Source organism: Trachymyrmex cornetzi, unplaced genomic scaffold (assembly GCF_001594075.2).
Source record: "Trachymyrmex cornetzi isolate Tcor2-1 unplaced genomic scaffold, Tcor1.1 scaffold793, whole genome shotgun sequence".
NCBI lineage: Eukaryota > Metazoa > Arthropoda > Insecta > Hymenoptera > Formicidae > Trachymyrmex > Trachymyrmex cornetzi.
Genome location: NW_017300128.1, coordinates 363,201 through 378,467, shown reverse-complemented (window position 1 = coordinate 378,467; position 15,267 = coordinate 363,201). Strand labels below are relative to the sequence as shown.

General features: G+C 32.8%; 2 protein-coding genes across 2 annotated transcripts in view; one reads left to right on the top strand and one right to left on the bottom strand.

Moving 5' to 3' along the window:
- Lcch3 (Ligand-gated chloride channel homolog 3) overlaps positions 1–9,098 on the top strand; it is a 12,076-nt gene extending 2,978 nt beyond the window's left edge. The window contains 7 exon segments of the mRNA XM_018518822.1: positions 470–610; positions 1,252–1,397; positions 2,160–2,317; positions 3,171–3,455; positions 3,646–3,876; positions 8,055–8,311; positions 8,554–9,098. Of these exon segments, the coding sequence (XP_018374324.1) occupies positions 470–610; positions 1,252–1,397; positions 2,160–2,317; positions 3,171–3,455; positions 3,646–3,876; positions 8,055–8,311; positions 8,554–8,706 (1,371 nt within the window). The 3' untranslated portion in view covers positions 8,707–9,098.
- Positions 9,099–11,081: 1,983 nt separating this feature from the next.
- LBR (lamin B receptor) lies at positions 11,082–15,123 on the bottom strand. The gene is made up of 9 exons (XM_018518789.1): positions 15,054–15,123; positions 14,334–14,504; positions 13,867–14,080; positions 13,528–13,787; positions 13,072–13,423; positions 12,389–12,693; positions 11,842–12,089; positions 11,642–11,766; positions 11,082–11,571 (listed from the first exon to the last, which is right to left on the bottom strand). Exons 2-9 carry the CDS (start codon positions 14,481–14,483, stop codon positions 11,288–11,290), a joined length of 1,938 nt encoding a protein of 645 aa, XP_018374291.1. The 5' UTR covers positions 14,484–14,504; positions 15,054–15,123; the 3' UTR covers positions 11,082–11,287.
- Between the last annotated feature and the right edge of the window lie 144 nt (positions 15,124–15,267).

Sequence of the window (15,267 nt, the reverse complement as noted above, 5' to 3'; positions counted from 1 at the left end):
TTATTAATAATACAATTATAATAAATGTACATATATTAATACATATGAATACATACATATATAATATACATATATTCATATATTATATATGTAATAGCTACATATATATATTATTCTTTTTTATGTACCTATAAAAATATTAATAAAAAACATGCAATTTAAAAATATATTAATCGTAAGAAAAACCTATTGAAATGGACTTGACAAATAAAACTATTGCTATAATATTCGGGTTTCGAGCCATATTTGATAGAATTAAATTTTAGAATAGAGCTCGGAAGCAGCGATATGGAAAGCTTTTAATGAAGTTTTCCACGTCATTCAACAAGGCATGATCGCAATCAGCAGTTTTAATCGAACGTGCAACGAGGGGAAGTAATTTTCCGATATTATCAACGGATTAGACGAAGATTTTAAACTATATTTCTTTTCCTGACTATTTCACATATATATTGCAAAAAAAATTGAGACTCTAAAGATTATGCACTTTTCTAAATTATTTAACGTATCTACAAAATTAAAATACAGATTATTTTTTAAAGGCGATCCATTACGAGTTGGGATGGATCTCACCATTGCGAGTTTCGATGCGATTTCAGAAGTCAATATGGTGAGTAAATAAAATTAAACAAAATATTTTTATAAGTAGAAAGAGAAAGAATACTTCCGATGTGGCAATAATTTTTAATCCACTTGTCTGATAGCTAGGTTTTAATGCAATTAATTAAATTAAATTTTCTAATCACATGAAGTTAATATTTCATCAAGTTTTTAAAACAGTATTTTAAATTATTATCCTATATCTTTTATTTATATTACAACTATTTATTCTAATCTTGTAATATATATGTATACATTTGTATACATATGTAAATCGACATACTTGTGCTGCATTGGAGACGTTTGTATTGGAATATCATATCATATGTTCAAGTCAAAATACAAAATTCGTTTTCTCACCGATATTCATATCCTCGTCGCGATTTATAAATGGATCGTATTCCCTGGGCTTGGATAACCGCTCGATCGTCAATGCGCCCAACAAAGTTTCTTTCTTTTCATCCATGATAGCGCCGTTGTGTTGAAATGTATTTTCGAGCATCCTTTTACTCTTATTCTTATATCCTTCCTACTCTTTCCTCTCTCTAAAAACAACGAATGGATATTATGTAAATATGTTTCATATAATTTGTTTTACTTAATTGTAATAACAAGTTCTGTCAGCAATGTTAATTATTACTTGTATTTCAGGATTATACGATAACAATGTACTTAAATCAATATTGGAAGGACGAGAGACTCGCCTTTTCACACGAGGGTGAAGTCCTGACGTTAAGTGGCGATTTCGCGGAAAAGATTTGGGTCCCGGATACGTTTTTTGCCAACGATAAAAATAGGTAATTATAATGACAAATTATATGACAACATAAAAATATAAATAAAGTAGGTTAATGAGACTCAAGCAACAATAAATGGCGCAATTGTTTAATGAAATCAATACTCAGGTGTTAGATTGAAGTCTTCTATATTTGTACGTTTCGACTCTCTTTGGAGTCCTCCTCAGTAATGATAATACAAGTATAATTAGCTCACATGTCCATAATGATCAAGTCACAATATATCTGAACGACACGTTATTGTACACTGACGTGAGTTTGAAAATGTGTGATTTTATTCAATTTTATTACATCCACCTTTATTGATTTTTAATATGTTTAACATTGCTTCACGACACGCTTCATGTTCCGTGATGATTAACATCGCTGCATCTTTGTCAATTTGCGAGTGACTTGATTATTATGGACATATGAGCTAATTATACTTGTATTATCATTGCTGAGAAGGACTCTAAAGAGAGTCGAAACGTACAAATAAAGAAGACTTCAATCTAACACCTGAGTATTGATTTCATTAAACAATTGCGCCGTTTTTTTAAACAATTGCTTGACTCTCATTAGCCTACTTTATTTATATTTTTATGTTGTTTAAGATTTGAGAGTCCTAATATAATTATTGTTTAAATTATATGACGTTTCAAAACCTTTAAACATTTGTAATTATATTTTATTTTTAAAGATTTTATTTAAAAGCGTCTTTCTTTTTAATCCTTTATCTTCTCAGCTTTGCCTTAACTGATCGTTCTGCTGAATTTATTGCAGCTTTCTGCACGACGTCACCGAGCGCAACAAACTCGTTAGATTATCTGGTGATGGCTCAATCACATACGGCATGAGATTCACAACGACCCTGGCCTGCATGATGGACTTGCATTACTATCCCCTCGATTCACAAAATTGTACAGTTGAAATCGAAAGCTGTACGTATTGGAATATGCATTCACAATTATTCGAATATTATCTATCAAACATTCTCTTCTTGTAAATATTTATGTCTTTACATAAAAACATAAAAAGCCACGACGTACTTACTTTCTTTAGATTTAAAAATATGTAAATATTATAAAAAGTCAATTTTTAAGAATATTTCCTATCTTCTTTTTAAATTAAATTTTTTGTAGATTTACATTTCCGAAATAATACAAATGTTATTAATTGGAATAATATTATCTAGGATATTAGTAAAAATACAATTATTTGAATCAATGAAAGAATATTCATAGCGTTTTTCATTGGCAGAACTAGTGCGCACTTAGTGCACATTAAAGCTGTTGTACACTATTCTAATCTAAATGTAAAAGTGGGATATCTTAATTGATAAAATGCCCAATATGTATTTTATTAAATAGCATAATAAAATATATTGAATATTTTGCGGATTTTATTTCGTTTCTATATTTTTATTAAACGTACACAAATCGACATCTTTATGTACAACGACTTTAAACTGCACTGAGTGCGCTCTACACTGAAAAAAATGCATGTAATTTTACATGGAAATTACATGTCTATGATCGGAAAATTACCCAAATATGATTGAAAATTTACAATTTCCAGTAAATTTCCAATCATATTTAATTTCCAATGTAATTTAAGTAATTTTCCAGTCATAAACATGTAATTTTCAAATAAAATTACATGCATTTTTTTCAGTGTAGTTCTGCCAATGAAAAACGCTATCAGTTTTGCACATGCGTTCATATGAATAAATGAAAAAATAGTGAGTTTAATGAACTGCGAATTATTCTGAGTTATGCTGTTCTGAATGTTCAGATGGATACACGGTGCTCGACGTACTAATGTATTGGAAGGAAACTCCCGTTCATGGAGTCAAGGAGGCGGAGTTGCCGCAATTTACGATTATCGGCTATGAGACCAATGATCGAAAGGAGAAGCTGGCGACGGGCATCTACCAGAGGCTCTCGTTAAGCTTCAAACTTCAGAGAAACATTGGATATTTTGTTTTTCAAACGTACCTGCCGAGTATACTAATCGTGATGCTTAGCTGGGTCAGTTTCTGGATCAATTATGAAGCTACCAGTGCGAGAGTAGCTCTCGGTACGTCCTAAAAATAGTTTCGTCAAATTGTTTAAAATTAAGTTTCCATTAAACGTAAATTACTTATTTCTTCTCTCGTAATAATAAACTTTTAGCTTTCCGATTTTTATTTTTCAATAAATTGTTGAAACATTTTTTTCTCATTACAGGCAAATATGGGATGTGTAATATATCATTCTATTTTTTACAGGCATCACGACCGTACTGACGATGACAACCATATCGACAGGTGTTAGAAGCTCACTGCCACGGATCAGTTACGTGAAAGCTATTGACATCTACCTGGTGATGTGCTTCGTTTTCGTGTTCGCGGCCTTGCTGGAATATGCGGCGGTCAATTACACGTATTGGGGCGCCAGAGCGAAGAAGAAGACCAAGAAGAAAGAAACCGACGAGAAGAAAATACTATCTTCTAAAACAGGTAAACCGAGCCGAATATCGGATCAATAATTTTGTGGCGATAATATAGTCACAACGCTTATGTTAAATAAGATTTCCGATTAGTACGAACATAATAGAATCAATATTTCTTCTATTCTTACATAAGTTTTTATCAAAATCGTAGATTATCTCTTGCTTTAGCATCTGTCTCCACTGCATATAATTTTATCTATACGAGTAACTAAGTGGGAATTAGCTATTTAACGGTTAACAATAGATAGTTATTTCAAACATTTTTTCGAAGACAATGTCCTTTCGAAGAAAATATCACGAGATAAAAATGAAGTTTTAAAATATCGACGGATAAAAGGCAATTGATCCAAAGGAGTAACGCAGCAATATAGATAAGTACATACGTGTAATCATATAACGACGCTATTAAAGCAATCTATAATAAATAAATAGTTCGTATAAGTAAATGTTATTAAATATAGATTAAATATTTTAGGTAGTATTTATGATACGAGGTCTGTTCAAAAAGTATCGCGAATTTTGAATTTCCGCGGGTTACGTATATTCGATTTTCGATTTTTTGTGGCGTTATGTTGGTACTCATGTCTCTCACTTATGCCGACAAGTTCGGCCATTCTGAATGTTCAGTTAATTTTTGACAGCTGGGGTGCGTTCAGGTATTGGTAGAGTGAGGTAAACTCTGAGTGCATCCTGTCCTAGAGTGATCGAGCCAAAGAAGTTTCTGAACGCCTTGGGTGATGCGATTGAGGTGTCTCTGAGCTCTGCGCCGTGACACGGCACGCTTAACCCCTTGAGTGTCAGTGACGCACATATGCGCAGAAAAAAGTCGTGCCATTTTCGTCTCATAACGCATATGTGCGCATTTGAAAAAAAACATGTTTATACTTCATCGATTCGACTGTAATTTGTTAAATCATGGTTTTTGAGGTCGCTGAATCCAAATTTGAAATCGGATTTTCAAAATTCAAAATGGCGGATCCAATATGGCGGACGCAAGTTCGAAAAATGGTTTGATTTCTACAAAAATTTGTATCTCCAATTTGTAAACCATGAATGGTTTGCTGAATTTTTATTCGTCATAATGTATCCGAATTTCAGATACCTAGAGTCAGGACTCAAATTCTAAATTCGCGATCACGAACATCTAGAGATACAAATTTTTGTAGAAATCAAACCATTTTTCGAATTTGCGTCCGCCATATTGGATCCGTCATTTTGAATTTTGAAAATCCAATTTCAGATTCGGATTCAGCGACCTCCAAAACCATAACACTAAAATTATAGGATAAATCAATGAAAATTTTTTTCCAAGACAAAAATGGCACGAAAAGCTGATTTTCGCCTGACAGCTAAGGGGTTAATCGGGTTTAATAACATCCATAGTTATGAATCACAGCTTTTCCTCGGGAGAATGGAATGATTGTGATTGGCCAGTTTCATAACTACGGATGTTATTAAACTCGATTAAGGGTGCCGTGTAAATGTAGTCCATGTCTGTTAGAAATGAGAAGATTATATAAAAGGTTAATAGCTCTATTGTAATAAAGATTTTCTAGTCGCACAACTTCAAAATTAGTTTTATTTATCATTAAATTTTCCATTTTTTTTTCTTCAAAAAGAAGTAAACCTTTTTAATTGTAGAATTTAACCTTAGTCTTTGACCTATTAGGCACGTGATTTTGCAATGCGCATGCGGGGCGATTTTTACCCAATTCAAAAGTAGGTTGACGATAGAGTGATCTCGGAGTGACCTAAAATGTTTCTGAACGCTTTGGGTAAATTATACCTGAAGTTTCTGAACGCCCAAGGCGCACACTAGAGCACTCCAGAGTTATCTAGACGTAATTCCTGAACGCACCCCAGGCTTTGCTTGCACGTGTTTTGGTTCGTCTTCGATTTTTGCCTATTCCAAAAAATGGATCAAAAAACCTGTATCAAATTTTGTGTGAAAAACAAAATTGAGTGCGCGGACGCATTCCGAATGTTGACTATGACATATGGTGAAGCTACCTTGGACCGAAACAACTTTTATCGGTGGTACAAAATGTTCTCAGAGGGCCAAGAAGATGTGAACGACGAAGAGCGTGCCGGACGCCCGAGCACCTTAACAACAGACGAAAACATTGATGAAGTGAAGAAAATAGTATTGGCCAATCGTCGAATCACCGTCAGAGAAGTTGCTGAGGACCTAAACATATCGATAGACGAACATTCGATTTTTACCAGTGATTTGAGCATGAGACAGGTCGCCGCGAAATTCGTGCCAAAATTGCTCAATTTCGACCAAAAACAGCATCGCATTAACATTGCTCAGGAGATGTTGGACTCTGTCCGCGACGACCCAAATGTGCTCCAGAGGGTCATAACTGGTGGCGAATCATGGGTTTATGGTTATGACGTGGAAATCGAAGCTCAATCATCCCAATGGAAGCTGCCGCACGAGCCAAGACCGAAAAAAGCGCGCCAAGTTTGGTCGAATGTGAAGGTTTTCCTTACAGTTTTCTTCGATTGCAGAGGCGTGGTGCATCATGAGTTCTTGCCACAGGGTAGAACGGTCAATAAGGAATATTACCTGCAAGTTATGCGCAATTTGCGCGAAGCAATCCGCCAGAAACGCCCGGATTTGTGGAAGAACAAAAATTGGCTTTTGCACCATGATGACGCCCCTGCTCACACATCGTTGCTTGTGCGCGAATTTTTGGCCAAAAACAACACACTAATGATGCCGCAGCCACCGTATTCCCCAGATCTGGCCCCCTGTGACTTTTTCTTGTTCCCGAAACTGAAGAGGCCCATGAAAGGACGACGCTACGCTACGATTGAGGAGATAAAGACGGCATCGAAGGAGGAGCTGAACAAGATCACAAAAAATGATTTTTTGAAGTGCTTCGAGGATTGGAAAAAACATTGGCACAAGTGTATAATATCTGATGGGGATTACTTTGAAGGGGACAAAATAGATATTCATGAATAAATAAATAATTTTTGAAAAAACACAAAATTCGCGATACTTTTTGAACAGATCTCTTTTTGTACATACGTGTAATCATAACGACGCTATTAAAGCAATCTATAATAAATAAATAGTTTGTATAAGTAAATGTTATTAAATATAGATTAAATATTTTACGTAGTATTTATGATAAATGTAAATAAATATTTCCGATAGGTATTTTTTACTTAGATTATGTCTCATTAAGTATTTTCATAGCATTTACTGTAACATATTTACAATAAATATTCCATAATATTTATAATAAATGTTTATGATCCGTGTAATCTAAGACCACAAAAATATTTACAAAATATTTAAAATAAATCTTATAAATATTTATAAATATTTTGTAAATATTTTATAATTATTGTGTGTCGCAGTTCGTCTTAGCATTCTTTATAATAACTGTTATCAACGTTGAAAGGAAAAAGAAAAAATAATGTCTTTGATAAATTGTGCAGTATATTTAGTGATACATTGTAATGATTCTACGCAGGTATTACAAAGTTTTGTGAATTTATTAAATTAATTATTCAAATTGATGAAAATAAATTATTATTTTGTCAGTATCAGGTAATGGTGCGTCGAGTTATTATGATGAAATAAGATTATTACTAAGGAGTATATAATTGTTAATCACACTTATAATGTAAGTAGTTTTATAATATTAATTTAAAATAGAATATAAAAATGTGATTTAGAATAACAATTTTTTAAAGGTTAGAGCATACTTGTTTTCATGTAAAGCTGGGGATGAAAATCATTTTAACCGATATGACACATACTATGTTTTCCATGGTTTGCAGTTGACGAAAATCATGATACTTTGAAAATTACATCTTAATTATTGTTGACAGCGATATGTATAATAACATTTTGAGTGATTTTGGTCTGTAAAAATTCAAATTTATTGCGAAATTTTTAATAATTGTATGTAACACTATTGAGAATGGTCTGATGACAGACCGAAACGTTTGGTTGTATTATAAATTATAATAAATATGGATTATTGTATGTATATTTAATTATTGTATTGTTTGTATTGATCCACGGTCGATAAGTATTCTTATTGTGTGTTGTCTGGGTACACGCTTAATAATTTTATTTAACCAATCACCCTTTAATACTACTAAAATTTCTTAAAATTTATATTATTTTTTGCTTATTCGATCAATCCAATTTCGTTTCAGGGAGCAAAATCAGTTCGCCTTTTCCTGGCTCCACGGACGCGGATATCATAGAGCTTCAGGACCTCAGAATGTCACCTTTGCCGAGCATTAGAAATAGGTCAGGCATAGTCAGCGCTTCATCGACTTTGGGAGCTGGAAGGGACCATGACCCGGCCAAGTTTCCGCCGAGTTTTCGTATGTCCAGGACTGCCGCTTACAACACGCATAGTCGAAACAGCGGTCTTAGATACAGAGGTCCAAGACCGCACAAGCCAAAGGTATTCGAAAGCATGTCCTAGACAAACGCAACTGTACAGAAAATACTTAAGGAACGTCTCAAGTATTTTCATTACCTTTTAGCAGTTTACAATTTTTTTGTAAAAAAGATATTTAAATAAAAATTGTAAAACCGCACAAAATGAAAAGAATGATAAAGTCATTCCTAAATTTGTAAATCGCTTCTAAAGTTTAAATTTAATTAAAATATATTTAAGTCTAAAATTGCAATTGAATCTTGTAGATGTTACACGCTCTACGTAGAGGAGCTTCCGTGTTACGTGTATCAATGCCGAAGATCAAGGATGTAAACGTGATAGACAAGTACTCGCGGATCATCTTCCCAGTCAGCTTCATGTTGTTTAACGTCGTGTACTGGATCTTCTACTTCTTCTGAGCGGCGAACGGATATTAAAAATTGAATCCCGCTCTGCCTCGTATACGCCTAAAAAGGACCAATCGATTCGGGAGGATCCTTTTAAATCTTCTTTACCATGATCATCGAACTATGTGCAATATTTTTCACGGGGATGAAGGTCCACCGAATACTAGCAGGTGATGAAAGTACTGAATCGAAAGTACTGCCACGAAACATTTATCGATAAAAGTAGAACGGGGGACTCGTGTGTGCCAACAGAGATTTACGAGATTTTCGTTAATTAGAAAGTATATGATACATACATATATAACAATATATAAGCAATACGGACGAGCGACAATATGTTCCTAATGAAGCATGATAACTTTGTCATGTTCGTACAAGAAGGGCTAATAGGCGAACAACAAAATTTGCGGTGTGATATTGAGAAACAAAATGTGTCGAAATGAGATACTTGTGTCCGTGATGATAAAAGTGATCTAAGTCGTATATTTTATTCCCAAAATGTTTTTATATATTGAAAAATTGTTCATTATATGTCAAAAAATATATATATTACTTAACGATTTAACAAAATAATACCTAAAATACCTTTCTATTCTTTCCGTTAATTTTTTTTTAATTAAATAAATAAAAAAAATTTTAATCTTTTTTCCTAGTCTTCCAGATGTTAGATTTAATAATAATGGTTAATAGAGAGCTCAAAATTTTACATATCGCTCTCTTACTTTAAAAGTAACATAACTTAAAAGATTAAGTTTCTCAGAAAAGGAAAAAATTATTTTTCAAATTGATCGAAAATTATTCGACTAATCAAATGTATCAGCAAAAAGAATGTATTCTTAACATGATCAAATGTCATTTTTGTAATGATAAAGCTTCATAAAATAATATAAAATCGAATATATATTATTTTTATATTTGTGATATTGGCTCACACTTTGATTCACTTTCATGATCGCAAGAGCTCGTTTTTATACAAACTGATTCTCTGGCCCTCAACTCCACAAAGTAGATTTAAGGAAGATGTTAAAAGTGAGTAAATAACGAATCAAGTTATAAGTTCAAATAAAGCGACTGATAAAATAAAAGAAAGAATTAGATATCAGTATAATAAATAATAATTTGTAGAAATACATTGAAAATATAACGAATGGATCGGTAATAAACATAATTCTTTCTACACATTATAAGTTATTTTCTTAATTGTCATTTTTCATTTATACAATTTGTAAATATGGATTATATCAGATATCGTTACGTACAAATATGAGATATTTTTCTTCAAAACAAAATTGCAATAAAATGTCATGTAGAGAGTACATTTGTGGCTTAACGACAATTTCTAAATATATAATTTTAAGAAATAAATATAACTATATAAAAATAGATGAATAAATACGTATAATAATTTGGGCAATTAAACACGTGTCTACCGAGAATAGATTTACAGATATACAGAAATTTGTTTTCATCATTTTATAGTGAGACATACACGCAATTTCGAAAAATCTTTATTTTTTAGAAGTAAATAATTTCTTTAGACAGGAGAATATATAAAATAGAGGATATTCTCTATTAACGATCGGCTAAGACACTTATTAATTTACAACACAAAAATATCTAAACTTCCGTTTGTCAATTATGTTACAGACAAATGGACATATTTTTAACAATTCAATTTAAGGAATTGTTTTTATAATAATTAGATGTACATGTATATATACGAGCAATTTAATAAAAAATAAGTGTACAAATATACTACATATTTTTATATTATTAACAATCCATTTAATACTTTTAATCCCGTTTAAGTTACAGTAACATTTCTTTTTACTTATGACCACTTCTTATTTGCTTTGTGGCTTTCTTGTAACAGTAACTTGTTATATATAATTTAATTTAGAAATTTAGAGCATCCCGTAATATTATTTCATATATGGCTTCTATTATAAACTCCTAATCCAAAAATATAACCACATGTGAACTATTAGAGACTCCAAAAATATGACTACAAGTCTATGTTGAAAACAGCTATATTAGAATTATAAGATAAACACAAACAAATAGATGAGAATATACTTTATTTGAAAAAATTATACCTTTTAAAGAACGCTTATCATAGTCTCTATAATAAACATAATTGTACACTTATGCCTTTTTAATTTATAAAAGTATAAAATTTCTTAATTTGTATTTTTAAGTTTATAATGCTCGATATTACAGGCACATGTCTTAACAAATATACTATGTATATATACTTATCCTACAAATACATAAGTTTTCTTCTCTTTATCAAAACATGTGTCATAATGTTCACTTGTCATCACATATGTAGAGATTCATATTATAAACTTAAATATATGTATATATATATCTCTCTCTCTAATGTGATATTTGTCAATATTATTAAAATATTTTTGGCTCTTATCCGATTTTATATTTGTATACTTTATAATACTATATCACTACATCATCTCATAAAAATATCGTAAAATGCACATAACTAGAGATCCTATAAAATATAATGAACGTTATCTTCTGTGATAACTGATATAGAATTTGGTATTTAAAAAATACCACGCTATGCGTTGTTGTCTTAAAATACACGTTTCAAAATCATGTACTTCACACGCGAACAATACTGCTCCCATGCATATCCATAGCGCATCTGACAACGTTTATTGTCTCTCACAGCTCTATAAGAGAGTACTAACGTACAACAGATCGCGGTGTAGTATGGTAGAATGTCATTTGCCAAGCCAATACTCGCGATAGACCAATGCATTATAACGTCACCCAAATAATTGGGATGTCTTACATGACCCCATAAACCGGACAATATCAACTTCTTTCCATGTGATGTCGGGATGGTTTCCAAATCTGTAAATTTTAAGAATATGAATTTATTTTGACAAAAAAGAGAATCATCATTTTTCATCTTTACACTTACAAGGTACTGTTGGTGAAATTGGATTCTTCCTGAACTCATCTTTCTGCAAATTACTAGTGTAATACAAAGCATATCCTATTATAAAGCACAAAATAGATATGCCAACAAAGTAGTCAAGTTTCATCCTGAAAATACATTAAATAGAAAATATTAAAATATTATTTTAATAAGATATTAATACATTTATTTATTAAACTTACGTCTGATATAATATAAATCTTGTGGTGAGAGTCGTCAAGAATGGGTACAACAAGTGACTAACACATGTCATATATCCGGTTCCCTCATACATTATTGTAAAGGACGTAAAGATAGTAGCTTCGTATATTAATCCATGTAAAATATAAGATAGCTGTAACAAGATAGCTAATACTGTAGCTACATCAAGTTTCTCAATATTTGGACTCTTTATATTGCCAACAGCTTTAAGGGCGATGGCTATGTTCACGTTATATAATTATAATTAATACAATTAATTATAATCAACAAAGACTTTGGTTGTAAACAATAAGAGTCGTAACAAGAAATAAGTGCTGGATGTCTTTGTTTAATTTTCCTTTATTTCAAAAAAATAATATAACATAAATAATATATTATTTTTGAAATAAAAGAAAATTAGGCAGACATCCAGCACTAGGCTTATATGCTCCTTCTTAAGGCTCTTATTGTTTACAACTAAAGCCTTTGTTGATTATATTGTATTATTATATATTGTATAATCCATGCGAAAAAAAAACATAAAATAACAATTACCGTGCCAATGAGAGAAGCTCGTATTAACAGCAGTTTGATGTCCAAAGTGCCAATTCGTGGATTAATTTCTCTGCCCTGCCAAAAATTATATATCTTGCTGTTGGTTGATGCATATATATTCAGATTGATTACTGGAGCTTTTCCTGCCTTAATATACAATCCCAAAGCTAAAATCGTTCCCACAATCCACCCACTGACAGACAACTGCACGATATTATTCAGAATGTATTCACTGACCGGTATATTCATATATACACATGAACCAAGTCCCATTATAGCCACTATAGCGCTCAAAAAGCCTGAAAAATTAAAAAAAAACATTAAATAATAACGTAATTAAAAATCACACTATATTAAAATGTTCAAATTAATGTATTAAATTTTAATTGAGTGCGAGCGTGGCGTAGCAGGCAGCACACGAGATTGCTATGCCAGAGATCCCAGGTTCGATCTCAGGCAGAACCGAAAAATATTTTCAAACGCTTGTAGCTGCTCTTGGAAGGCAAGAATGGCAAACCACCAAGAGTATCTTTGCCAAGAGCACTTCTCTAATAAATCTTCGTTTGGAATCGACTCCCATACGACTGTGTACAACCAGCGTGCACACTACAGGCATATGAGAGAAATCACCACGTTCGGCCACGAGCAATAGAAATGAGGATGATATTAAAATGTACCATTTATGCGATATTGAAGTCTTCCAATTTTACTCTGCTGCCCATCTATGATTTTCCCAATCGGTATAATCGAAATAAAAGCCAATAATGTTAAAAATGCAATATAAGACAACAATGTATATAAATTTATATAAGACTTCACATCGGCAGAAAGTTTTATAAGTGCAGATTTGCATTGTCCTTTTGAGCATAAGAGTTGTGGTAAGATTACGGACATCGGTAATATAAATGTGAGGAAAAATGTCCCAATCCATCCACCCCATTCTTGTGGTTTATCAACTCTATTTATTTCTTTCTCACGTTTCACAACCGTTTCCCATTTTTCACCTTCCTGTGAAGCTTTTGTTATATCCTGAAACAATTATCGATATAATACATACCGTTCTATTGTAAAGCTTAAAAAGGGGAATAGACAGAATAGAATATTAATAATAAATTATTAAAACATATATATACTTGATCTCTTTGCATTGAGTATCCTCTTTCTTTTTCTCCCAGAGGATAATCTTGTACATAACTTTTCCTTTCCACTGGAAGCGAGGCAGCTCTATCAATACTTCTCAATATAGTCGATTTATATTCCTGCTCAGTCTTCAGAAGCGATGGTCTATGTGTTATAGTCATAATTTCCCTCAAACGTTGCTGTAGAGGCAACGAATCAGTTGGACTCTCATTCAGTGTCTTTATGTCGCTTCCTTTATGATTGCTCGTTTTATCTGTTCATGAATAGGAACAAATTTGTATGAATATTAGAATACAAGTGACAAATATTGCATATCACACAAAGATACTTACTGCCTTCAACATCTATACGAGACAGAGATATTTTAGCGAGACGTGTGCTACGAATAGGTAATTTCCTAGTCGTAGATGATGGCGATCTTGCAGGGGATCTGTGAGACGATCTTCCAGGGGATCGCCTACTTGGCGACTTCCTACTAGGAGAACGTCTTGTAGGGCTTTTTGTTGTTCTGTTTGTTCTAGTCGAGATTCTTCCTATTCTCTCAGCCTTTCAGGATAAAAAATTATATATATAGAATAAAACTTTAGCCTTAAATTTATTTTATGTATTCCTTATTCTCTAAAACTTTTAGAATGTTACTCTAAAGAGTAAAATCTTACTCTTAAAGATTAAAAATTAAGCCACTCTTTTTCAAGACTAGCTCAACTTTTACTCTTTCGAGTTAGATTCTACTCTAAAAAATTTATAAAATAATGTATAATTTTTAACAATGTTCCTTCATCAATTATTAACAAATTACCTTTATATCATTTTCTCTAACTGTATACTCAATGCCCGTTTCAAAGTGTATCTTATATCGATCACCTCTGACATTGAGAATCTTTCCCTTATAATATTCAGAAGTATTTGGATGCTTGGCAAGAACTTGTTCACCCTCCGAAAACTTCATTGTGAGATTTATATGCAAGACCTACATATATTTGAAAGTTTACTCAAAACTTGATTATAATTATATATAATTAATCAATTTGATTTAAATAATTAAGTCTTTCCTAGTTAATGTTTCATATGTGTATACATGTTATATATATACACATATCTATGCACATGCATATGGCATGTATGGGTGTGTGCATATATACATATAACGCACAGGATAATTAGGAAAGCAAGATTAGCAAGATAATTAGATCGACTGGACTTATATATAAGTTAGATTTAATGCAAAATAAAAGATAGTTTAAAAACGATCGATTATCGCTTTACGAGAGGTTTCGCGTACACAAGAGCCTCGATGGATAACTAAGCAACGTAGGAATTTCTCCGGTCGAAAAGCGCGGGTGCCGCGTAAGTTTCGTAACCGCCCGTTCGAAGGCTACGTAAATGTAAACGATCGTAGAATCGGCGGCGATACGCGGGAAAGTGTCGGTGCGCGTTCTCAAAGCGGGCTCTCGATCGGAATGCGTCTCCAAGGATCAATTCGAAATCACGATGGGTAGCTCGCGAGTACGCTACTTACTATGCCGTGCGGTCTCCAACGATGGGTTTCACTTGGCAGATATCCGAGACGCCGTGAAAAATAATAAAACTTCCACAAGTCGCGAAGTGTAAACGCTTAATACTCTGGCGCATCGTAGGACAACTGGGGGGTGGGACGCGTGAGCGCGGGACGCGGAAGAGTGCGGAAGAGGGCACGCAGGCACGCACGCCGCGCGTTCCGAAACCCATTCGAG

What these genes read in the sequence shown, in the direction of transcription:
- LBR (XM_018518789.1), bottom strand. Translation starts at nt 14,483, where the DNA reads ATGAAGTTTTCGGAGGGTGAACAAGTTCTTGCCAAGCATCCAAATACT. An exon ending in TTAGAGAAAATGATATAAAG is followed by an intron (nt 14,081 to 14,333) that starts GTAATTTGTTAA and finishes TTATCCTGAAAG; the next exon opens with GCTGAGAGAATAGGAAGAAT. An exon ending in AATTTCACCAACAGTACCTT is followed by an intron (nt 11,572 to 11,641) that starts GTAAGTGTAAAG and finishes TAAAATTTACAG; the next exon opens with ATTTGGAAACCATCCCGACA.